At 26.9% G+C, this 25,022-nt stretch overlaps 2 protein-coding genes across 2 annotated transcripts; one reads left to right on the forward strand and one right to left on the reverse strand.

The window, feature by feature from the left end:
• Positions 1–569: 569 nt before the first annotated feature.
• Positions 570–1,897, reverse strand: LOC113550288 (cytochrome c-like). The gene is made up of 4 exons (XM_026952012.1): positions 1,627–1,897; positions 1,389–1,445; positions 1,187–1,328; positions 570–773 (listed from the first exon to the last, which is right to left on the reverse strand). The coding sequence occupies exons 2-4, from the start codon at positions 1,413–1,415 to the stop codon at positions 628–630; spliced, it is 315 nt and encodes a 104-aa protein (XP_026807813.1). The 5' UTR covers positions 1,416–1,445; positions 1,627–1,897; the 3' UTR covers positions 570–627.
• A 93-nt stretch (positions 1,898–1,990) lies between these two features.
• LOC113550287 (succinate dehydrogenase [ubiquinone] flavoprotein subunit, mitochondrial) lies at positions 1,991–10,058 on the forward strand. Its single transcript, XM_026952011.1, has 12 exons — positions 1,991–2,234; positions 3,416–3,493; positions 3,854–4,071; positions 4,690–4,790; positions 4,929–5,215; positions 5,290–5,597; positions 7,036–7,231; positions 7,728–7,925; positions 8,000–8,191; positions 9,341–9,484; positions 9,551–9,664; positions 9,727–10,058. Exons 1-12 carry the CDS (start codon positions 2,178–2,180, stop codon positions 9,811–9,813), a joined length of 1,980 nt encoding a protein of 659 aa, XP_026807812.1. The 5' UTR covers positions 1,991–2,177; the 3' UTR covers positions 9,814–10,058.
• Positions 10,059–25,022: the final 14,964 nt, after the last annotated feature.

Below are 25,022 nucleotides of genomic sequence, written 5' to 3' on the forward strand. Positions count from 1 at the left end.
AGTTGATTAATGGTAACACCTATTAGTAACAGTAAGTGGTAGGAAAATCATGTTTAGTCATCAAGCACTTAAATTTGAATAAATACATGTATCTGTAAGTTATACTACTAATATGGAAGTATAGACTTTAATACTTTATATACAAAAATAAAATAAGTTCAACTTCATTTTATGTTAACTTTTAAGTTTAAATGTAGGTGCCAATAATTTGACCTAGTTCTTAAAATAATGTTGAAATATAGTTCACACTTAATGCCAGATTCTATTTTAAATACCATTATCAAATATTAGTAAATTTAATTAATACTATTTGTCAATGAATAATAGTATTTTAAGGCCAATGTCATATTTTATCTACTAGTATTTTCAATTAGTTATAAAGCTTTATCAGTATTCTTCAAACCTTGACCTTCAACATAAATTTTACAAGGCATAATTCTAAAACATTTAATATTTCACTATAACACTGTACAACGAATAAATTTAAACAAGAAATAACTTAATTTAAAGTGTACGTGTACAATACATTACTAGGTATAATAAATGGGAACAAATAATAACAAAAAAAATAACAACGTGATTTTACTCATAATTTAATCTATTATAGTATTGTCACAAATACTGACATTACGCGGTAGCTTTTTTCAAATAAGCAATAACATTGTTTCTTTCATCTACTTTCTTAATGCCGGCAAACACCATTTTAGTGCCAGGTATATATTTCTTTGGGTTTTCTAAGTATTCGAATAATGTTTGTTCATTCCATGTGATACCTATAAGGAAAACAAATATGTATAAATTAATCAAAGTTATAAAACGGTTTAACAAAGCCTTATTAATTGTATTATTAACATTCCAAAAAAAGTTCAATTGAACTTTAAGACTTATTTATTAAAGTGACTTTGAATTTTCATTTAACTTCTTTATGAAAGTTCTATTTTACATGGAAAGTAGCAGGGGCATTTCATAAAATATTCAATAGTCTTTAAACAATTATAAATAATTTATTAATGATATCTTATAAGAAATGAAAAAATTGAATGATAAAAATGAAAAAGTTGAAAGTGTACCACAAATAATAAAAAAACCAAAATCAAGTTTTTACAAATAAAAACTATTAGTAATAGTAATAGTAGTATGTAAAAAATACATCAAATAGTTAGAAATTTATTGAAAAAATATTTACCTTTTTGTTTATTGGCATCAGTATAGGAATAACCTGCAGCTTGGCCGGTTTTACGACCGAACAAACCATGCAAGTTAGGTCCAACTTTGTGTTTGCCGCCCGCTTCGACAGTGTGGCATTGAGAGCATTTGGTTTGGAATACCTTGAAATTATATTAATATTTAATCTTGTAATACATTTAAATAAAGTACAAAATATTTACTTTTGCTCCTTTTTCTACGTCACCCATTTCTTTTAGTTATTTGAAAATTTGATAAATCTGCAAAAATTTAAAAAATCAAAACGTGACTCAGAAATAAACCTCAAAAAAAAAAAAAAAATTAAAAAGTAATAAATTTATGCAAATAAAAAAATTTATGGCAAAATAAAATAAATTTTTTTATGAAAAAAAATCATATTAAACTTAAAATATATTCAAAAAAATTGGGATAAGTACTTACGTGATGAGCGGAAAGGCGGGTACGCACGACCTGTCAATACAAAACTGTATGTGAAAAGAACGAGGAATTCGTATTGGTTAGGGAATAGGAACTGACCCAGTCAGTGCCCTACGATTGCCGTTCGCCCTGATTGCCAATAATGTTGTAAGCCAATTGGGTGGGGACGCCGGAAGGTCATGCTTTTTATTATCCATGATTGTAAAATTGATTAGTTTAAAAATTGTTTACTCCATGACATCGACCAAGGTGACATTACCAGATACCGTTTAACCTATCATTCTGTTTATCAATTATTTACATATGAATATATAGGCCTACAATTAATTATCTACCATGACCAGCAGCTAACAGCAATGTTTACTGTTGAATAATATATCTACTGTTCTTATTTTTCAGCTGATTAGAAAATTAGTTAAATTATAAGACATTACTACACTAGTACACTTACTACACCTTAAATTTCTCGAGTTTACGATATTTAACTTTCGACCATTCAAAATTAATTTATTATATATTGCTGAGAAATTAAAATACTACAAAAATTTATAAAAATGATTGGATTGCTGAAAAATGTCAATCCAATATCACGAAGTACTTATTCAAAAATTGTAAGTATTTGCTTTCAATTTAAATTAGAAACTAGTTAGGTTCCTGTTAATTACTATAAATTTATGGTTATACATTAATCTTTAAGAAAAAGATTAATTTGCTATTTCTTATTGCATTTTTACAAATTATGAATGAATGAATGGTTTAATTTCAATATCTTTACAATACATTACATAAATATTAATTTTTGTAGTAGTCTATTAAGCGAATCATCTCTAGAATCATCAAATTAAATTCTATATATCGTCACTTTATACATCTGTGTATAATTGTTGAAATTCTAAAAGCCACGTTATCTTTATATTTAAAACAATTTATTAGAAGCCAAACTATAGAAATTATGTAAAGCTTACAGTTTTATAGAAATATATTTGCTGTATTATCAATTTTTTATTATTACATGACTCATAAGCAAAATACATATTTTTAATTAAAATTAAGAATAATATATGCATAATTTTTTTTAAAAAGTAAGATGAATTAATATGAATTTAAGAATTTAAAACAATCTTGTACCTTATGGTTTATGAACAAAATTAATTTGTAGGTTCTTCTAAAAGGTTTTCTTTTATGCAAGCCACTGATACTCATAATTTATTATTGTGTAATTAAAAAGTAATGTATATTTTTAATTATGTTAATAACTGTATTTTATAATTATATATCTTATATCTATCTATAATTTAGTTATAATGGTTTTTAAATTCTTTAATATAAATTATATAAATTATTTATTTTATATATTTATTAAAATATATTTCCATTAAACTGTTGTTTTAAAGTTAAAACTAAATAGTTTTTATTATCTATATATCTGCTCAAAGTTTAGTTATTAGTAATAAATTATTACTATTATAGTAGTATTACATAATATGTTGCAATGTTTCAGTAAATATTAATTTCTCAAACTAATCAAACAATTTAATGTTTTAAGGAAATAAAAATAATAAATTTAATATTTTTAAAGGTACATTTTTAATTTTTATGTTTCTACATATATATTGACATGATTAACTGTTGAAAATTTGTAAATATCTATGTAGGAAAAACTTAATAATACAAAAATAAACTATGAAGAAACCTAATATAACTTACAGTTGTTTTTCATCAATGAAATGACATTATGTTTGTATTCAAGTAACATAAGTTAATCAAATTTATCTGTGTATTTATTTTTTAGAATAATTGGAGCCGTCCATTAATTTACACTAGAAACTTACATCAATCCCAGTACTATTCATCAAAACAGAGTTCAGCGGTAAGCATATTTTTCCAAAACAATTCCTAATAATAAAATTATTTTAATTTTTTTATTTTATCTTTATTTATTTCTTGAGAAGATAATGGGCCCCATTGAACATGTTTGAGTGGGGGCCCATGAGTTCACAATTTGAAAAATAAATAAATAAATACTTAATATAAAATCAAAAGATTACAATTTGCAATAAACGTTTCTAGCATAATTAAAATTATTTAATAAACATACTTTTTTTTATTTTATTTAAAAATGTTCTATGTCTAGTATTTCTAAGTATTATTTTCCTTTGTCAATTATCATAATATAATAATTATAAAAATATAATTTTTTACAATTTTTTTAATTGATAAAAATCTCTAGGGAACTAATGCATATTCAGTTATTGATCATGAATACGATGCTGTTGTGGTTGGTGCAGGAGGAGCTGGTCTCCGTGCCGCTTTTGGCTTAGTTCAAGAAGGATTTAAAACAGCAGTTATTACTAAACTTTTTCCTACAAGATCTCATACAGTTGCTGCCCAAGGAGGAATTAATGCTGCTTTAGGGAATATGGAAGATGATGATTGGCGCTGGCATATGTATGTAAATTATATTTTTTTTTATCAAATATTTAAATTAATGTAAATAATTTATTATTTATTTTAGTGGTATTTAAAGTTTTGTAAAACACAGACTCTCAATAAATTTTTTTAGATACTGCAGACCCTGTTTACCAAATTTTGTTAAAAATATCTCTTGTTATATGTATAGACCAGAAATACTGATACAGGTGATAGAGTGATCACTTTAGGGCCTGTGCACCATAGCTTAAGAACCACTAATTTATTGTATTTAAGAGCAAAGTATAACCATAACTAATTTTATTGGAAATTAAATTAAATTTTAGCCTTATTCATGTTTAAAAAAATTTGTTGGGTTTTAATACTAACATTTTTAGTAGAATATTCTGTTTTGGATTAAAATATAAAAATCAAAAGTAGATAGAGGTTTCAATAATAAGCATACAGATGTAAAAACATATAACTTTTAACTAGAGCCTAAAGGAATATATTAATTAGGAAAAATATATTAACATGAAATGTATAAATAAGTATTTTAGCCATTAAACAATTTGTAACTAAAATATGTATATGTGATTCTAAATGATTTTATTTATGAAATATATGTTGTTAAAATTAATTTTATTTATATTTTAGGTTTGATACTGTTAAAGGTTCAGATTGGTTAGGAGATCAGGATGCTATACATTATTTAACTAGAGAGGCACCTGCAGCTGTAATTGAGTTAGAAAATTATGGTAAAGCAATTTGAAGTTTGATATTAAATTAAATAATCAATTAGTATTACTAAATTACTTTTATTACTAAACAAATAATTATTATCTAGGATTTTTTTTAAATTTTAAATATATTTAAAAAATTTAAAAACTGTATAGGTATGCCTTTTAGTCGTACCGATGAAGGCAAAATATATCAACGTGCATTTGGTGGTCAGAGCTTACAATTTGGAAAAGGTGGCCAAGCTCATCGTACTTGTTGTGTAGCTGACAGAACAGGTCACTCCCTTTTACATACTTTGTATGGATATTCATTAAAATTTAATTGCAATTATTTCGTCGAATATTTTGCTTTGGATTTAATTATGGATAAAGGACAATGTGTCGGAGTTATTGCCTTATGTTTGGAAGATGGCACTATTCATCGCTTTAGATCAAAGAATACAGTTCGTATTTATTTTTATTTTTTTAAATTATATTTTACTTTACTTATATAATTTTAAATTGTATTCTTAATAAGGTTTTAGCTACTGGTGGTTATGCTAGAGCCTACTTTTCATGTACAGCTGCCCATACTTGTACAGGTGATGGTCAAGCTTTAGCATCAAGAGCTGGCATTCCAATGCAAGATATGGAATTTGTACAATTTCACCCAACTGGTATCTATGGTGCTGGCTGTTTAATGACAGAAGGTTGTCGTGGTGAAGGAGGATATTTAATTAATGGTTTAGGTGAAAGATTTATGGAAAAATATGCACCCAATGCTAAAGAACTCGCATCCAGAGATGTTGTATCTAGGTCAATGACTATTGAAATCATGGAAGGAAGGTTAGATACTTATTTTTTTTAATATATAAAAACAAAAAAAATTCATAGTTAAACACAATTAGATAAAAAACAAGAAATACCCTTAGGTATTTATAAAATATAATTTTATATAATAATTTGTAGTACCCCCAGTGGATGTTGACATTTACATTTTACATAATAAGATTTGAAAGTATGTGCTTATAGTGTTGTATGCAAAGCTGGGCAAGTTAAGTTATTTTTTTCAACTAGTTATATTACTTTAATACAAAAACAAACTAAGTTAAAATAGAAATTGATTTCTGAAATTTACCAAATTTCTAACTTAGTTAGAAGTTAGTTTAGTGAAAATATTAACTTAAGTTACTAGAAGTTAATTTTTTTTTTTAGTTTAAAACATAAATTAGATTTTTCAAATTCATTGTATTACATAAATTAGTTATAATGTAGGTAGGTAATAAACAGTTCAATATTGGAGATGAATGAAAAATTAAATTGAACAACTGATATATATCAAATTTTCAAGTAGGTAGGTACGTTATAACTTTATAAGTAATAACTTTTATTTCTTGGAATATCATAACTCATTAGAATATAGAAATTTTAACAAAATAATGAATATACAAACAGTATAACATAACAGATTTGTCTATACCTACTCTTTATTGACGCAATAAAAAATACAAAACTTCATACATAATTTAAGCAATATACAGCCTATATTTCCTACATTGGCTATAATAATATAGTATATAGTTTTATTATAAAAATAAATATTTTTGTCATAAAATTGAAAATTGAAAATACCTCAATAATAATCATATTAATACATTATTATCTGAAAAAAACTACTAGAATAATTAGTTACTTATTGGTTTTAACGAGTTTGATTAGATTATTTTAAACATTCAATTCAACAAGTTAAGTTACAAAGTTAATATGCATTAAATTTAACTAGTTAAGTTAGAAAGTTATTTAAAAAGTAACTTTAATTTTTTAATTAGCTAGTGCCCAGCTTTGGTTCTATATTTAAAAATAACAATTAAAAGTAATATTATAGTATCATTGGTATTTTAATTACATTAATTCAGTGATTGAGACAACATATTTAGTAATAAAAGTCAAATTGGTGGTAATCAATAATTATTAACTCTGATAGTTGGATTGGCTAAAAAACTATAAATAAGAAAAATTAACTAAGAAAATTATATGCACTGATACTTTTAAAATCCCAATTATTCAAAAACCATTCAGAATAATGAAACAAATATTGATAAAACTTAATTCCTTTTAAAAAATAAAATAAAAATAATAAAAAAGTCCTACAATTTAGAAATATTTATTGTGCTATTTCATTATTTGTTGGGGGAAGACTAGGGTAATTTAATTTTCAATATTATTAATACTGAGAAAAAAGGCTGAATCTAATTGTTAACTAATCAAGAAATTATTGTTTTAGAGGATGTGGTCCAGAAAAAGATCATGTTTATCTTCAACTGTATCATTTGCCGGCTGAACAACTTCATGCTAGATTACCAGGTATTTCAGAAACCGCCATGATATTTGCAGGAGTTGATGTTACTAAAGAGCCTATACCTGTGTTGCCAACTGTTCATTATAACATGGGTGGAATACCAACAAACTACAGAGGACAGGTTAGTAAATAAACACTAAAAATTTAAAGTAGTATTGTTAGCATTACATTACAGTAAATTTACCTATTTTCAAACTAAAGAGTTAAAAATATTGTCTAAGGCAGACTATTATTTTATATTCTGAATAATTTTAATAAGAATATTTCTTACCTTAAAATTTGATGATAAGTCAATGTACTCTAGTATTAAAGCTAACAAGACAAAATAGGATTTCCTGAAAGCACATTTAATACATTCTCTGTAGAGCAGTGAGAGAGAAAACCAATAATGCGCTGAATACTGATATCATAATATAATTATTTATTTTAAGTTATTTATATTTAATAAGGTTATAAAAACATTTTGAGTTCCAATACTAAAATAGCTATTGTGGACCCTATGTGTTAATGGGAATAATTTAGTCATTTAGAAGATTAGTGTTTTTATTTATAGTATTTAGTTCTTTTAATCTTTAATTATGTCATAAAATTTATTCATTTTAAATTATTTAATATAGGTAATCAATCCTGAAAATGGAGAAGATAAAGTAGTACCTGGATTGTATGCTTGCGGAGAAGCTGCATGTACATCTGTTCATGGAGCTAATCGTCTTGGTGCTAATTCATTACTCGAGTTAGTGGTATTTGGACGTTCATGTGCTTTAGATATTGCTAAATGTAACAAACCTGGAGATAAAATACCGCAAATTAGTGATGTAAAGTCTTAATAATATTTAATTTAAGATATATTATTTAAATAAATACAATAATTAACACATTTGTATTATAGAATGCTGGCGAAGAATCTATTTCCAACATTGATAAATTACGTTTTAAAAATGGAACAATTCCTACAGCAGACTTACGTTTAGATATGCAAAAAACTATGCAACTTTATGCAGCTGTTTTTAGAACTGGATCTACACTTGATGAAGGCCGCACAAAAATGCAATCCATATATTCAAAGCTTAAGGATATTAAGGTATGATTATTTGTTAATACAATTTTACTTTACTTTAAAATTTAAATAAATTTAAATAGTTTAGTAATATTAATATATCCCAATAAGATACATTTCTCTTTTAATCAATGACATACAGTTCACAAAAGTATTATCATCCATTCCTTTTTTTAATATGTAAAAATTATACACTTCCCATAATTATCACCAATAATATAATATAAATAGTTTTACCTCATTTGAAAGATATTTAAAGTAAAAGTATACTTATATAGATTTTATATAAATCTTTACATTTTCAAAAATAGAATTCAGAGTGGTTTTTAATAATCAATTTAATTATAGTTGTTAAATTTTCAGTAAATAACTTAAAGTAATATTTAAATGTTAAAACTTTTTAAAAGGGTAGAAGTAATAAATTATTATACTAATCATAACATAAAACTAAAAATGGTTAATTACTATATTGTATTCATATGCTTACAGTTTTAAATTTTGTTTATCAGCCAAATTTATTATAAAATGATCACAACATTTTTGTTGTATGATTTTACCAACTAAGATAAAGCTACATATAATCAGTAAACAAACATTTATTTTTAAATTCTTTTAAAAAGTAGAAATCCGTTAGTACATTTTTAATTTATTCAATGGCTTTTTTAAAGCATAGATAATGATATATTATTTTTATTAAGATTTAACAATATATATATATATATATCATATAATTTATAAATAAACATTATTTATGTTATGGTCAAAGTAATGATTGTGAAGGGATATAGTTGGATGAGAAATATCCTCAGTGCCCAAAATTAGCTAACTATGTAAGAAATGTATGTATGTTAAAAAACTTATTTTATACTAGAATTTCTAAGATTGGTGGTCTAATATTTTAAAAATATAACATTGTAAACTTAGGTATATAATTTCAATAAAAAATCCATGGGAACTGGAACTCTTAGTTTTATGATTGTTAACCTAACCTTAGTTTTATATGGTTGATGATTATGTAATTCATTTACATAATCATCAACCATATATCTTTACTAATACTGTAATTTCTCATAATAAAATGTTTAAACTGTGTCATCTAAAATAAATAGATATACTCATTGATCAAATTTTAATATCATTATCAAAATCGAAAAAATAATACTTTTTATATAGATAAATGATCGATCAATGGTTTGGAATTCTGATTTAGTGGAATCATTAGAATTACAAAACTTAATGATAACCGCACAGCAAACAATTGTTTCTGCTGCTGAACGTAAAGAGTCCAGAGGGGCACATGCACGAGATGATTTCAAAGTATGATATTATTATTATTATTATTACTATTATATTTCCTATATTTCAAATTAATTTTTTCCCTAGGATCGTGTTGATGAATTTGATTACAAAAAACCATTAGAAGGACAAACCAAAGTACCTATTGAAAAACACTGGAGAAAGCATACACTTGCACACATCAATCCAGACTCTGGAGAGGTTTGTAATGTTAAATTTTTTTTTTTTTTTAATTGTTTATTTAATAATATTTTTTTTTTTAGATAAATTTAACTTATAGACCTGTGATTGATCATACTTTGGATGATAAAGAAGTGAAATCGGTGCCACCAATGATTAGATCTTATTAAGATTTATTAAATCATTAATCAACTACTACTCGTAACTCTAGTCTGCCCACTCAATCAAATCACATAACAGCTCAAATCTTGTTTGCATTTAAAAATATGTATGAAAAAAAAATCTTAAATAAGGTATATCAGTAAATACTATCATACTGATTTATTAGTACAAGTTATTTTACGAGCAAAATTCAAAGGCAGTATTAATAGTTAATATTATAGTAAAAATAAATTACATGAATCTATTGTTATTATTTTATTTTGTTCATTACCTGTAAATAATTATTTCATGCTCTGTCTTTTAATATTGGTAATATATATATTTTTCAACAACCAAGAATAAAATGTTATAATTTGTTGCAAATGTTTATCCTTCATTTTGACTTGTTTTAAACTATTAATTGAATGAATACATTAAATGTTTATCAACCATATTGGCATAGTATGTTATTAATATAATTCATTTTTAAATATATTTAGACACATAGGTATAAGGTATAACTTATAAATAAATGAATTATGTGTTCTTAATACTTATATAAGTGTTACTAGTTACATAATATTATTCAACTATTTCTTATGCTAGAAAACTCAGTTACTTAAACAAAGCTAAAGATTTTACTTATTTATTATTGTTATAATTATTCTAGTACTCTTGTAAAGTGAATAGATGTATAATTAATATTAATTATAATAGATCTATGCTTTTTTGGATTATGATAAAATAAACTGATGACAGTTCAATTATAATAATTAACTAATATTTATTATAATACTAGTAGTTATTTCACACTTAGATGTTATATAAGTTATTATAAATATTAGAAAAATTGTTTGTGTTAGTAATTAATATTAGTACTTGTATACTAATATACAGTACTTATTATATGTCTATAATATTTCCTAAAAAATGCACGTTTTAAACCAGTCTTATAGGAAATAATAATTTTTAAACAGTATCACAGCATACGACATAAACAACTTATTTAAATTGATTTTTAATATGTACTAAAATTTAAAAATATTTAATAATGCATATCTGTACGATATGGTTAAATAAATCAAAAATAAAATGCTAATACAATACCTACTTCTATATAATTAGTAGACATTTACATAATATATATATATAACAAATAATAAGCAATAATCTATAAAAAAATCTATAAATTTGTTTTAAAACTTATTATTTTAAATCTTTATCCTAGTTAAGTTTTACAACATACCTAACTGTACCCTATCTCCCCTTAAATCTGCTTCTATGACGTAAACAGAGTGATAAATTAAGAGTACATCTCAAATTTTACAATTTTAAAATTCTCGACATAACATGATGCTTCTAAATTAAAATTAAATAAAAACCCCACACGAGGCATTCTAGATAATATTTTACCTAGTCTTATACATTTTATAATAAGTCGTTACTCTGATATTAAATAACAGAGTAAAATCGATAATTCTATACTTATTCTAACGTAAAATTTGATAAGTTGTGTTAGTAAAACGGGAATATGTGCACCAAATATTGTCTTAAATGTTTTATTAATTTAATAAATGAATACACGTAATATAGTGAAAACCAAAAAAAAATATATTTATTGCCTTATTGGTTATAAAACGTAAATTATTGTTTAAAATTGTTAATATTTTAATTTAAAATATAAAACCCTACAATTTATAATATTAATATACTTTATATTTATACAATAAGTAAAATAAAAAAAAATATTAAAATTATGCAGTGTGACAATATATACATGCAGTCATACAGATATACACGGGCATAGCTAGAATTTCAATCAGGGGGGGAAGGGCAGTGGCATAGCCAATTTTAAATCATTACAACTCAATTTATAAGGTGTAAGAAATATAATTTAGTTAGAAATGCAAGGGGTGGGCACTTGCCCCCCTTGCTACGCCAATGCAAATATATTATATAGATACCTAATAAATTAATAACTAATAAGATGAGTAATATTACCTACCTAGGTAGGTACCTACATAAAATACATTAAATAATTATAATTTTGAGTCGTTAGTCATTATATTAATCAATAAAAAATATTATTACTTACACAAAATTAGGTTTATTTCTTCTTACAATCCAATTTCTGATATCACGGATAAAATAAAAATTATAAATTAAAAATTCATCCATAGAAATAGAGTACGAGTATGGAATTATACCTAAGTTGCAGTACGCATCTAACTACAATAATGTAAATACTTTAATACGAATTTAGGTATAATTAGGTACATAATTACCTAATTATGAATTATGATGTACCTATAGATATGATTACATAAATCTGTATTGAATACACTGATAAACAACTTCAATTGTAGTATAAAAAACATCAATAGTCAACAGGAAATAGATTTATTGCATCTAAATATTGTTGATAAAATAATTATAAAATACATTATACATGACATATGTAGTCATGTAGATAATAAATTACAAAAATATTGTCAATATACTACCTTGTTCATTTATATAACAGTTTATTTTTAAGGTAATTTTATTTTCGAATAACAAGAAAATAAGACATTTTTTTGAGAAAAAATTATTATTTTAGGTATGAAGAATTAATGTCGTTCTTTAAAAAAAACTTATTGGGATCGTGATTATGAGTTTATGACATAGTTTGTGAAAAATTGAACTTTATACTTTTATAAAACAAAATATACGTGGTCATGGATTTTTGGTATTTTTAATTTTTATAAGAAAACTTTACAAGAAACTCTATACTACTACTACTACTACTTACATATATTAATTGTGAGAAACCATAATGACAAAGGTAAGCAAGTTAGTATCATTCTGCAGTGTGTTAAGAGGGTTACTATTATGGGTGTGTTAATACGAATTCAATAACATAAAATTGCATAAGAAAAACGATTCTGAACGGAGACGGTCTGTCAGCTAATATCATAAGGTATATTCATGAAATATTTTTCTGATAAAGCTATTAAAGTAATTTATTTTATTGATTTTTTTCCGAAAATATTGCATTTATTATATTTTTAGTGTTTAATTTTTATAATAATTTATATTTATACCATATTATAATTATATCAACAGTAAATTAAAATTTAATAATATCTTTCTGTAAATGCTGTGAAAGAAATAGTATAGATATAATATCTTAAAAGAAATCAAAAATATCATTGCGTATAGTAGAATTCATAATAATATAATGTACGCAAAAGTTTTAAGTCCCCGCGAATGTTTATGATATACTTTAGTACAACAAAATAAGTAGCATCGTTAAAATACGGATTTAACAATATTTATGTTTATACATATTTTTTTAGTTCCAGTAAGAACTACTTATGAAGAATATTATATTGCATTTACAATTTTCGACTAAAAACCACTAAAAAAAGTAGGATTGAAGAATTTTAACTACACAAAAAGGTGATAATTTACGAAAAAAATTAATTGTAAATGTAATACATTTATTGCGCTCCGTCGAGAATCTAAAATAAACACGTCATTTAGTTGTAAAGCTGATACATTCGTCATTCCCGGAAGTTATATTTTCTTGGAAAATAGTTTGTTTTATATTCTAATAAATTACATTTCCAGAAATACTATTGGAAATGATGTTTGTTTTTAAAAAAAATACGTTTCCGACCACTTTTTCCAACTTCGTATGCGCCCCAATTTATGTGGTTATGCAACACTGATAGCATCTTAGATCATAATATACTGTAGGATAATATATACTTATTAGTTATTATACAGTAGCCTAGCTGGAGCTCAATCTAGCCCTCCCCCCCATTAAATGGCTATTTAAAGATTGTTATACACCACAAAATATCGTGAGGTATTAGGCTATAACCAAGATAAAACTATCACCAATAAAAAATTCCAAGCTCAGTTACGCCGCACTGTTAGTTATAGGCGTACGCACGGGGGCAGCAGAAGCAGCATATGCTGCCTCTAAACTTTCTTTGGGGCTACTGGGGACGGCAAATATTAAATAATGGGCCTCGGTAAAATTATATTTCCACAAATGATTTTTTTTTTTTTTAATAACTGTAGGCGTAGATTAGTATTATATAAGTTTGTATAAAAAGTTTATGAATATTAATTAAAGGTTTTATTGTTTTATTTACAACTTTAATTATGTACCATATTATTACTATTTGTTATTACTTTAATTATTATTATTTTTAAATATATATTTTATATTTTCATTAATATTTGTTTATTTTATCATTTTATAAATAATAAATATTAACTGTAGGCTTGTGGAAAAAAATATACCTTTAGTGGCTTAGTACCTTACTGTACAACTTTTTATTCAAAAAAAAAATAATAAAACAAATAACCAATACAGTTTTAATTTTGATATCTAATAGTAAAAAAAGTAAAACTATGAGCCGGTTTTAATGATGAATTTGAAGAATGGTCTGAATTAATCTCTTGCTGCCCCTGAAACCAAAGGTTGCGTACGCCTATACTGTTATTATATGATCATACATATTATCAATAAAATTATAATAGGTAATTAATTATCTTCTGATTAGCTATAAATCTATATAATATCATGATTGGTAAAATACAATAATATTCAGGACCAGATTTAAGGGAGGAAGTAAACCGACTAACCGAGAAACCAGGAAGTCTTGATCGGAGAGTGCCAAAATACCAAATAATAATGATATAATAAAGAGGAGCTGAATTATGAAAGGGCGCTAATTTTATACTTTACCCCGAGTAAAAAATATGCTAAACCCAGCTTTGATAATATTATATAATTATTTAGGTTATAATATAACATTGAAATATTTAAAAGAAACATTTTATGGGTAAATTTCAAACCTGTTAAAATGCAACAATATGACAATAAGATATATGTACGTATCAACATCTAAACGTATTTCACATTTTAGGTTCAAAACAAAACGATGAGTGATAACATTTTTACACGTAGATTAAAACGTTTAGATTTACAACTTTAGGGGTAGTTTCTAATATAAAAATTGGCTCAATTTGATACTTATTAGAGGGTCAAAAATAAAAATATTCAGTAAAAATAAAAAATACAACAGAAATTTTTACGCAAAACTAGTTTTTGACAAAATCACTTTAGTTTTTTTAGTGTAACAAAAAAAATTACGTACAATTTCCACCAAATATTTATATAAATATTATCTATAAAAAATATAATTTCTTTTGGATATTTTATGTTTAAATTTTTCGATGAAATTAGATTTTAAACAAAGAATAAATATTTTAATTATTTTGTAATAATTAAAAAAAATATATTCATGGGTACTTAAAAATTTTAACGTTCATTATTGTATTTTAAACACACTATAATTAGAATAATATTTCCTAATGTATTGTTTAAAAAAAAAAAAAAAATTGAAATTACCTACTGTATTCTTTTTATAAGTTATTATTTTGAATAGTTAAAAAACATATATGACTATAATAGCTGGTTAACGATATAGAGTTAATCACTGTTTAAATAATAAATATAGTCTTTTATTCTCATGTGTATTAATGTATTGAATTGACATTGTTTAATCAATTGCTTAGTTATTTGTGTTCTAGTGTTCTTCATCAAAATCAATTTAACTTAGCTAATATTTTAGGATTAAGGGAACACTTTTCTCTGTAATATATTAATATATGATTAAAGCCAAGAAGATCCGGTGTATTGTTTAAAAACAGTTCAACTACTCAATAAATTATCCACGTGATTTACATTTTACATAAATAGATAGAAAATAATAACTAAGTATTTCATACGGTTCAGTATACAAATGTATACAATACTCGTATATACAGTATTATTGACTTTTGGTAATGGTAGATTATATATATGCAGTAAATGTGTTCCAAAATGTTTGAAATTAGAAATACTATGAGAATATTTCGATCTATTTTATTTAAATTTTGAAAGTATCAATAGACAATTATATCATGCATATTATATATTATACATTCTAATGAAAAAATTAGAATAAAAGCTTGAATTCGCCGTTCGATGGTCTGGGGGTGGCAACCAATCATACAAGTTAAACATAAGAAAGATATAATACAATTAGTATTTAGCTGTTATCATTTTTTAAATTCACACACGTAATTATTAAAAAAATTCACCTATTTTAATATATTTTATAATAATATACAAACTTAACTTATATTAGTTATTCGTAACGAATTCAAAAACATACGCGATACATTGATCTCTGATATTATTGTGATATTACTGAAATATAAATACTTTTCGTACAATTAAAAATAATAAGAATTAATACACATAGTAATAAAGAATAATACTAAAAAAATACCAACTCATCTTTTTATAACAGCTACCTTCACTAAAAATTGAATTAAATTAATTTAAATTGATAAATTAAATCAATTCTCTGATTATACAATAATATTATTTAAATAATAAAATTTTAAATAGTATACAAAAACCCTTTTCACATTTTAATATTCACTATATCATCTTTGGTGAACACTTAGTCCTAATATAGAATTGAATTATTATACTCTGTGAACTGTAGTATCTATGCAAGTGCCAAGTATAAGGTATAACTATAGTCCAGTTATGTACTCACGAGTCACGGATGATAAGTAGTTAACGTACTGCGTTTACTGCGGTCAAATATACAAGGATTCAGTCAATCACGAATTTTGAATATATTTGGAATCATATAGTTTATATAGTTATGGTTAATCATAAAAGAATATTTATAATTAAACTTGCTGTTAATACGAACTATTTATGGCAAATGCTTTCATACATACCTGACACACTCAGAGCCGGCGCTAAAATTTGCGGGCCCCTAACAAAATTGTTTGTGATGCCCCTAATTCCAAAAATAGATCTTTTATCTATAATTATAGTTTGAGTGTGAACGTATATGTAGATTGTATATACCTACTGCAGTATAGTCTATGTGCAATTGCCACACTATCGGCACTATCATTACAATAAGTTCAAAAAACTCGCACATCAAATTCGAATTATACCATTTTCTATCGATTGTCCGACAAATTTAGTGTAAACACATTTTAGCTTTGCTTATTTTAATTTACGACGTGATATTAACTCATTATACCAGAACCTTATTATAAGTTATGTATTTACCATATTTATATTGTATAATGTCATATTAGCGTATTACATACCAATCAAGTATTATTTACTCGTAGAAAACATCGAACTATAATATAGTAATGGCTTGGAATTAAAGTTCAAAAATATTATAAGCTTGCAATGTAGCTAAAATTCTAAGCATAAAATGGATTAATATTATTATTAAGTATAATAAGTATTTATATTATAAATATGCAAATATTTACGCACTAAGTTAAACTAAGTAAGTTTAGTTTATAAACTATAGTTTTACTAAGTAGTTGATATCCTTAGTATTAGAAACTGCCAAATAGGTCGTAATAGTATAGATCACGCAAATTCTTATGTTCATTTTACAAATATTCCATCCTTTTTCATGATATACATAATTAATAAAAATAGTTAAATATAATCGTCGTGTCAAACTAATAAATAATTAGGCGAACGCGCATCTAAACAATACAGGGTACGTTATTATAATTATCATTGCGTTGAGCTCATTTTTTTTTATCTATACACACTTATTTTAGTCGTTTTAAGATAGTTTTGTTGTGTATACACGCGCAGATTATCGTCTTGTCTGAAGAAATTTGCTTTGTACGACTTACCAGACGGATACAATTTATTATTTTTTACACACTTAACAATGTGTGTGTATGTATGTGTGTGTGTGTGCTGTGTAGGTATGCGCGCGTCATATATAGGTACCTCTTTCTCCGCGGTAAATAACGATCGTATGACGTATCTATAGGTATGTGTAATCGAGAGCGCGCGCGTTTATACGCTCGTATAGATCTATATTTATACAATAAATATACCATGCATGCATGTTTGTAGCATGTACACTACATATATGGTGTATGACACTAAATATGTGGTGCGGTGCGGTGCGACATTTTAGTGAGTGTGCGGCTCGATTTTAACATTTAACGGAATGCTGTATATGATATATTATAAAGTATATAATATTATCATTTATATTTATGGTGCTGCCTCTCCATTAATAAAATAACGGAAACGCACGTCCATCCGCAGTTCGTTTTGTTTCGTTTGCAGTATAGGTAGACAGGTATACCGAATGTCGAATACTCTGTATCGCGGTTGAATTATTACTTATTAGTGCAGTACGAATAAAAACGTAGGAAACTAGTAATCTTCATAGTATAATATAGTATATAGTTTATTATACTAGTATAATGTGCATATGTGTAATAAAATGTATATCCATAGTACGTTCGTACGTGAAACGAGAAGTAAATGAGCTAAGCGTATCAGTGTACTGCACTACTGCATAGTATTATATTTATGTACATAATAATAATATAACATAACGGTAGTCGGTAGATTGCGATATATTATAATGGTATAACGTGTACTGCAGGTGACAGGTGTAGATGCGCGCACGTTTGCGATACGTATTTACACACAACATTGTATTATGTATCTCTCTACTTTATTATAAGAACATTATAATATACATTATACATGGTATAGTGTAATATATTTGACGACTTCTAAATTATCAAGGCAATAGCCGAAAACGAATTTCTCGGGCGGGAGAGAAGGTTTTAGAGTACAACATTATTCTTGATGCAATGATAGAAAAAATTGTTCTAGGTATTTTTTACTTTAACCCAACCGTACTTCGCTCAAGGCCGGATCACATAGGTGGAAAAGGAACTTTTGCTCCAGGGCGGCATCTCTCACATATTCATGTATCCAGTAGGTACCTATGCGTGTATGAAATAAATACATGGTGTTGTTTTGTTACTCTTATAACTCTTTATTGGTTAGAGATGCCCAATATACGAATAATTGCTGTAGGGCGGCTCTGACACTCGATCCGGCGCTGTCACCCCTAAAAATAAATCGTAAACGCATATCGTATATTACTACAGTGTACTCGCCGACGATTGTTGTCTACAACAATAATTTGTACACTAGTGTATAGGAGGTATACACGCGCCCGAGCGTCGGTGGTTTAGGACAGCGTATATTCATACAGCAAACGATATACGTACAGAGAGATGAGACACCTTTTAATAATCTATTTTCGTTATTCGTGTAGGTCGTCGTCGCATCCGTATAACAAGACGTCTAGACGAAGTCGTCTGTAGGGCGTATTCCGCGGGTCGATTCGCGCAACGGCGGCATAGCGTATATAATGTGTACGCGCGCCGGTCTGCGTGTATTACGTATATACATACATACATACATACATACATACATATACGTATATATATATACGCACGACGACGACACGGTCGCGGGACGCGCGGCGGCGGCGGCGGCGTTTATGCTTTTGGGAGAGCGGTGGTTGCGGTTGCGGCGGCGTCGACAGCCGTCCGCCGGATGCTGTGGAATGCGACGGTGGAGTGCGTCCACAGAGGCCGGTTAACTTGCGCGCGCGCCTGTGTGTGCGCGCGCGGGCACTTGTGTGTGTGTGTGTGTGTGTGTGTACGAATATAATATTATGTGTGCGCGCTCGCGGTGGTACTCGGCGCGGCGGTAGTTGCAACGATGTCTGCCCGCGCTCGCCGCCGTTCGTTTTGCCGGATCTGCGAATGAATGGCATTCCGACATTGACGGTGCGGCGAGTGGACGGCGAGTGTACACGCATACATATAATAATAATAATAATAATAATAATAATATATTAAATAGGCCTCGTCGTCGTGGCCGGCCGAGAGGGAAACGCGTGGCGGCGCGTAGACTGAAAATACTATATACGCGCGTAAGCGTGTAGCGGCGGTGAGTTTTAATCGATCTGAAACTCAAGCCGCCCGACAACGCCTATTATTTTATTTTACTTACGCCAACTCGGCGTGCGCGACACTACCACCAGTCACCGATAACGCCACCGCCGCACAGACCGTGTAATATCACATATCGTATGTTGTTGTTATAACTTAAAAGAAATTGTTTTAATGCACCACGGTACGATATTTGGTATACACGTATGTTTGGGCAGTACTCGCTTTTCGAAGGGGGGGGGGAGTGTTGGCTAGAAGGGACTTGGCCGCTAAACATACATATTTAGCCTTCCTAGATTTTTAAAAGTCTTTAAGGCCAGGAAATTTTTCCATAAATTGTACTATTTATTATGATATTTTATCGAATTGCTTGCATTCGTTTTTTGCCGAGGCTTATAATATGGTAGTAGTATAACAACTCAAAATTATGTGTTATGGCTTTGGGTTATAGGCACACGTGAATTTCTATCATGGTTAATTAATTAAAATTAATTCAATTTAAAATATGAAAGTTCAAAATTTTCGAAATAAATTTGAGTTAGAGATGAATTCAGTTTTCGTAAAAATTGAAGTTCGACCGTCCCTTCATAAGAATTTCTAATTTCAAATTAAAAATATTGAAAACACAGGCTTATATTTTTTAGACATAATTAATTTTAATAAGCATTTAAAGTTCAAACTTTGACAAATTTTATCAAAATAACAACAATTATTTAAACAACAATTATTATTGAATCATAATATAGTGTTTTATATATTTAACTTGTGTAATATTCTATTTCATATAATCAATTTTATCTAATGAGAAAAATTATAATCAGTCACTCTGTGTATTTTAACATTCCACAATTTAATAAATTAATAAGAAGACTATAAATACATATTACAATAAATTACACTCCATGTTATATAATTTTAACATACATAATATTAATGTATTGAGGTAAACTGAAAATAAACAACTCATAGACGATTGATCTGACGCCAAAGAGAAAACGTTATAATATACCTACACAAGTATACAACCATTCGTATTCGTTAACCACATAAATACATGATGTATAGGTATGGGCTGTGTCCTAATACATAAAGTTCAACTATAATAAATAAAAAAATAAAACAAGCTGTATCACTTAAAGCTTCTTCCATTAAGTTGTTCGTTATTTTCATTTAGCATATGTATTTAACATAATATGATATAAACTTTTATTGTTTCTGCAGATATATCTTAAAATAAATCAAAAAAATACATTAAGTCTTTGGTTACTGAACGTCTGGACCTATATAAATTATATTTTGGAATAAATAAACGTTTAGTTTTTCTCATTTATACCTACCATAAAGGAGCATACCGACTAATACATGAAAATATCATTAAAAAAATTTACAAGTATATTTTCTTTACGTGGGGCTGTTGTCTTTCATCGTACTGAATCCCAATAATCCATTACCCAATTATATCATTGTACTGTTTTAGTCTAAATAGTTTAATACCTCTAGAGATTTTATAAAAGCGGCACTATTCATTATACATTTGATCTGGATATATAAATGAATAATACAAAGCGACTTTAAACATTAAAAAATTATATATTCATATTTATACACTTTAAGCAGTTTAAGTTTTAACTAAAAATTGTCTAAACAACGTGATTATTATATCAAGGTTTACCTTAGATTTTAAAAATGTATTTATTGACTCGTTAATATGCTTTATTATACCTCATAATGTGAATACGCAATTAATTTAAATATTAAATCTTATTTTGACGCGCTGCCTATAGAAAACGGGTGATGCGTTTCGTTTAACCGGAAATAATGAGGATAACTCGCAAATATATCCTACTCATTTCATACACTGGAATGTTGTTGCTTTACAGTTCGTACACCAATACTTACAAACACTATATAAAACGGAAATATAGTTTGATCGAAAATCATAGTAAACGAGTATAGAGAAACTGATCGAATGATCTATGACATAAAGATATTACCATTTAACACATTGATCAATATTATAGTTACCTGTTACTGAGTACCGTATTTATTACATGCTTACATCATAGGTGTGCACCATGTTGTAAGCAACTATCGTAGTATCGTGGTATAAAATTAGCCATCATGGCTGTTGACTGTTGTGATAAACGCAACCATGGTCCATTTATGTACTTTATTACTAAGATTTAATTATTACGAATTGGCTTTTTAATTCTCGTTATAAACAAAATAATCTTCATAAATATAAATATAACGATAACATGAAATTAATATATCTGCAATACAGAACCTACATTAATAAACACTAAACGTTAATTTCAAACTTTGTTACACTACAAAAATATTATTTTGGTTCCATGAACTGCAGTTATATGTGTACAGGACCTATACATTAAAATTATACAATACTTATACATACAATTACATCCATAGTTTTTGCCTTTTTAGGTATAGGTATTGGATACATAAATAAGTAGAACATAATTTTTATGTACGAATAATCGAAATAATTAAAATTATACAAAACAACGTATTGTTATTGTCATTCAAAAAAGTAAAATTTAAAATAATATATAATGATGAAAAAAATATTTTAACTGGAAATTATGTAAGAAAAATAGATTTTGAATTAATGAGCGTTATTTGATAAAAGAATCACCCAGTATATGAAATAATGGTAGGGTGACAACATCCCGATTTGACGTACTGAAGTCCAAAATAAACTCAGTTAGTGTCATGAGAAGGAGGAGCCCCGCCGCACGCCAGGTCAGCTTGCCATTCCGGATACAGTGCCCCTTAAGGCTGAGGAGCCTAATTCAACTGCAACATAGTGGTTGTGGGAAATGCATTAGATAGCAATACAATCACCGGACTTAGAAGGAGGTTGCTGCGGAAAGATATGGAAGCCAGTCCAACTCGCAGAAAGATACGTCTGATATGAGTTCTTGGATGACCCGGTGCTGGTGGTCCACAATATTAAATAATTTACTGTATTAAAAGGATGATTGATGTCATTTGGAAAACAGAAGTTTGTAATCTCCATAAATATTCTTCAAGTAATATAAAAAATCTCAAGAATTTGAAAATTATTTTATTTTTTTCATAAGTGTTAAATGTATATTATTCAATGTAATGTTACTCAGTGGGGGATTTTCAACGTTTTTTTCTAGGGAGGAGGAATCTTGAAAAATAATATGTTAAGTATATTTTACAATAGGTATTATTATAAATTGTATATAATAATTGAATAATATATATATATATATATATATATATATAATATTATATAATCATCTGGAAGACATAGCCGCAATTTGAGTTTTAAATTTGGGGGCTATTATAATTTTCATGATGTACAGTGTGTATACTTCTGAGATATATAAAGGTGGCAAGGGATATGAACAAACCATTTTGGGGGGAAGGCTATGATTGATTTTGAAGGAGCTTAGCTGCTTAGCCCTTCAAGCCCCCTCAAATTGCGATTATGCGGGGGGGGGGTGTCCAAACCCCCCGTAACTCCACCTGCACTGATGTTACTAATGTAGGTATTCGTACTTATATACAACATATCCACATATCATTTAAATATTGTGCTCGCGCGAATCTTATTTAAATATAAATATTTAAAGCCTATAATGGTCTGCCTTATTATTTTTATAGGAAAGAAATCTCAAAAAAAAAATAGTGAATACGTGCATAATATATATGTTGTATCATGTACTGATTTACGGTACCTATATATAGTTCAAGCACTTAACGGCAGCTATAGACTATAATACCTATACTTTGATACAAATATGGCTTTTTTTCTAAAATCATTCAATCATGTCTAATAATTTAGACCCATGGCAACTACAGTCAATTTAATTGCAATGGAATATATGTGTTTCGTATAAAAATCTTTTTGATGTGTGGACACTGTCCATCCATTAGACATCCAACCCCCATACATGCTAGGTAATGGCTGTGGGGCTGTGGCTATTATATATTATGGTGTTGCGTATAATGTTTGGTCCGCAGTCACTGAATAGTGCTGCTGTCCAGCACCGTCCAGCGGTACTATAGCTCTCGCGGATGGGTGACCATCCGGGTTCTTACTTCTTAGCGACGAAACTATGTCCCACATATTATGAAAACACATGTTTCAAAAACTTACTCTACCGTACTCTATCGTAACAAAAAATTTCCACAAGTAATAACTATAGTCGAAGAAGCTTAATTAATAAAAATAAATAAATAAATACATTTATCATAATTTTTTTTTCCGTCAAAATATAATATTACAATCTGTACAAAAAAAAAATATAAAATAATAAACAAATAGATTTATAAAGAAAAGCATTATAAAATAAATAACTAATAATTAAGCGCAAGGCGGTTATCCGGTGAAAGGACCCTCAAGATTTCAAATTTAACAGGTCAATTACTGTGTTCTATTAGATGCACTATAATACAGCAGGAGAGAGTTCCCTGGGTTTTTCATGTTTTATTATATAAGATTTTCATCACGTAATACTGTATATACAATGTACTATGGTTACTTTTATTATAACCATTATAATTTTTCTTTTAAATTCTTTTTAAAGTTTTTAAGACTTAGACAATGTTTAATTATTAATTACTATAATAATTAATTACAAGGGTCAAGGTTATTTCATTCAAATAAATTTTGTTGTAATAGGTACTTTTAGTTTTTACGTTCAAGGAATAAATAGTTCAAGATTTTTACGTTCAAGGTTACCTCATTCAGTATAAATCCAATTTAACGTTACACAATAATGTTTAAGAAATTGTTTTATAAAATTTTTTTCTCAAAAATATAATCATGTATTCATTTATTAGACAATTTTAATTATTGTAATATAGTTTTTTTATAAGTATTTATAAACAACTATTTATATATACAAAGCCAAATATATAAATGTATCCTAGCTAATATTTTATACATTTTAAAATTATAATAGACAATTGTGTTATTTTAAGGCCTTAACGGTATAGACTGTATAAAGTATATTTAAGTTAAAACCCTAATTGAATATATATGTAAATATTATAATAATATTATATAATATACATTTAAAACTAACACACCTAAAAAGTACCTTTTTAGTAATGTTTTCATATATACAATTTTAAAATAAGTAAAAGGTAAAAACAATAATATTAGTGATATATTATTCACGTTATAATATATTATTATTCAGGTATATTATTATATATTTATTCCCTATTTATTTTTTAATTATGTTAAACCTATTGAAGTATTGATTACCTAGCTACAACCTACTCAATAGAATAATTTGAATATTGTGAGGTAAAAACCAGTAAGTGCTTATATAATACGTTATATTATTAT

Source organism: Rhopalosiphum maidis, chromosome 1, assembly GCF_003676215.2.
Source record: "Rhopalosiphum maidis isolate BTI-1 chromosome 1, ASM367621v3, whole genome shotgun sequence".
NCBI lineage: Eukaryota > Metazoa > Arthropoda > Insecta > Hemiptera > Aphididae > Rhopalosiphum > Rhopalosiphum maidis.

What these genes read in the sequence shown, in the direction of transcription:
- LOC113550287 (XM_026952011.1), top strand. Translation starts at nt 2,178, where the DNA reads ATGATTGGATTGCTGAAAAATGTCAATCCAATATCACGAAGTACTTAT. An exon ending in AATTGAGTTAGAAAATTATG is followed by an intron (nt 4,791 to 4,928) that starts GTAAAGCAATTT and finishes AAAACTGTATAG; the next exon opens with GTATGCCTTTTAGTCGTACC. An exon ending in CAACAAACTACAGAGGACAG is followed by an intron (nt 7,232 to 7,727) that starts GTTAGTAAATAA and finishes TATTTAATATAG; the next exon opens with GTAATCAATCCTGAAAATGG.
- LOC113550288 (XM_026952012.1), bottom strand. Translation starts at nt 1,415, where the DNA reads ATGGGTGACGTAGAAAAAGGAGCAAAA. An exon ending in ACGTAGAAAAAGGAGCAAAA is followed by an intron (nt 1,329 to 1,388) that starts GTAAATATTTTG and finishes TATAATTTCAAG; the next exon opens with GTATTCCAAACCAAATGCTC. An exon ending in TGATGCCAATAAACAAAAAG is followed by an intron (nt 774 to 1,186) that starts GTAAATATTTTT and finishes TTTTCCTTATAG; the next exon opens with GTATCACATGGAATGAACAA.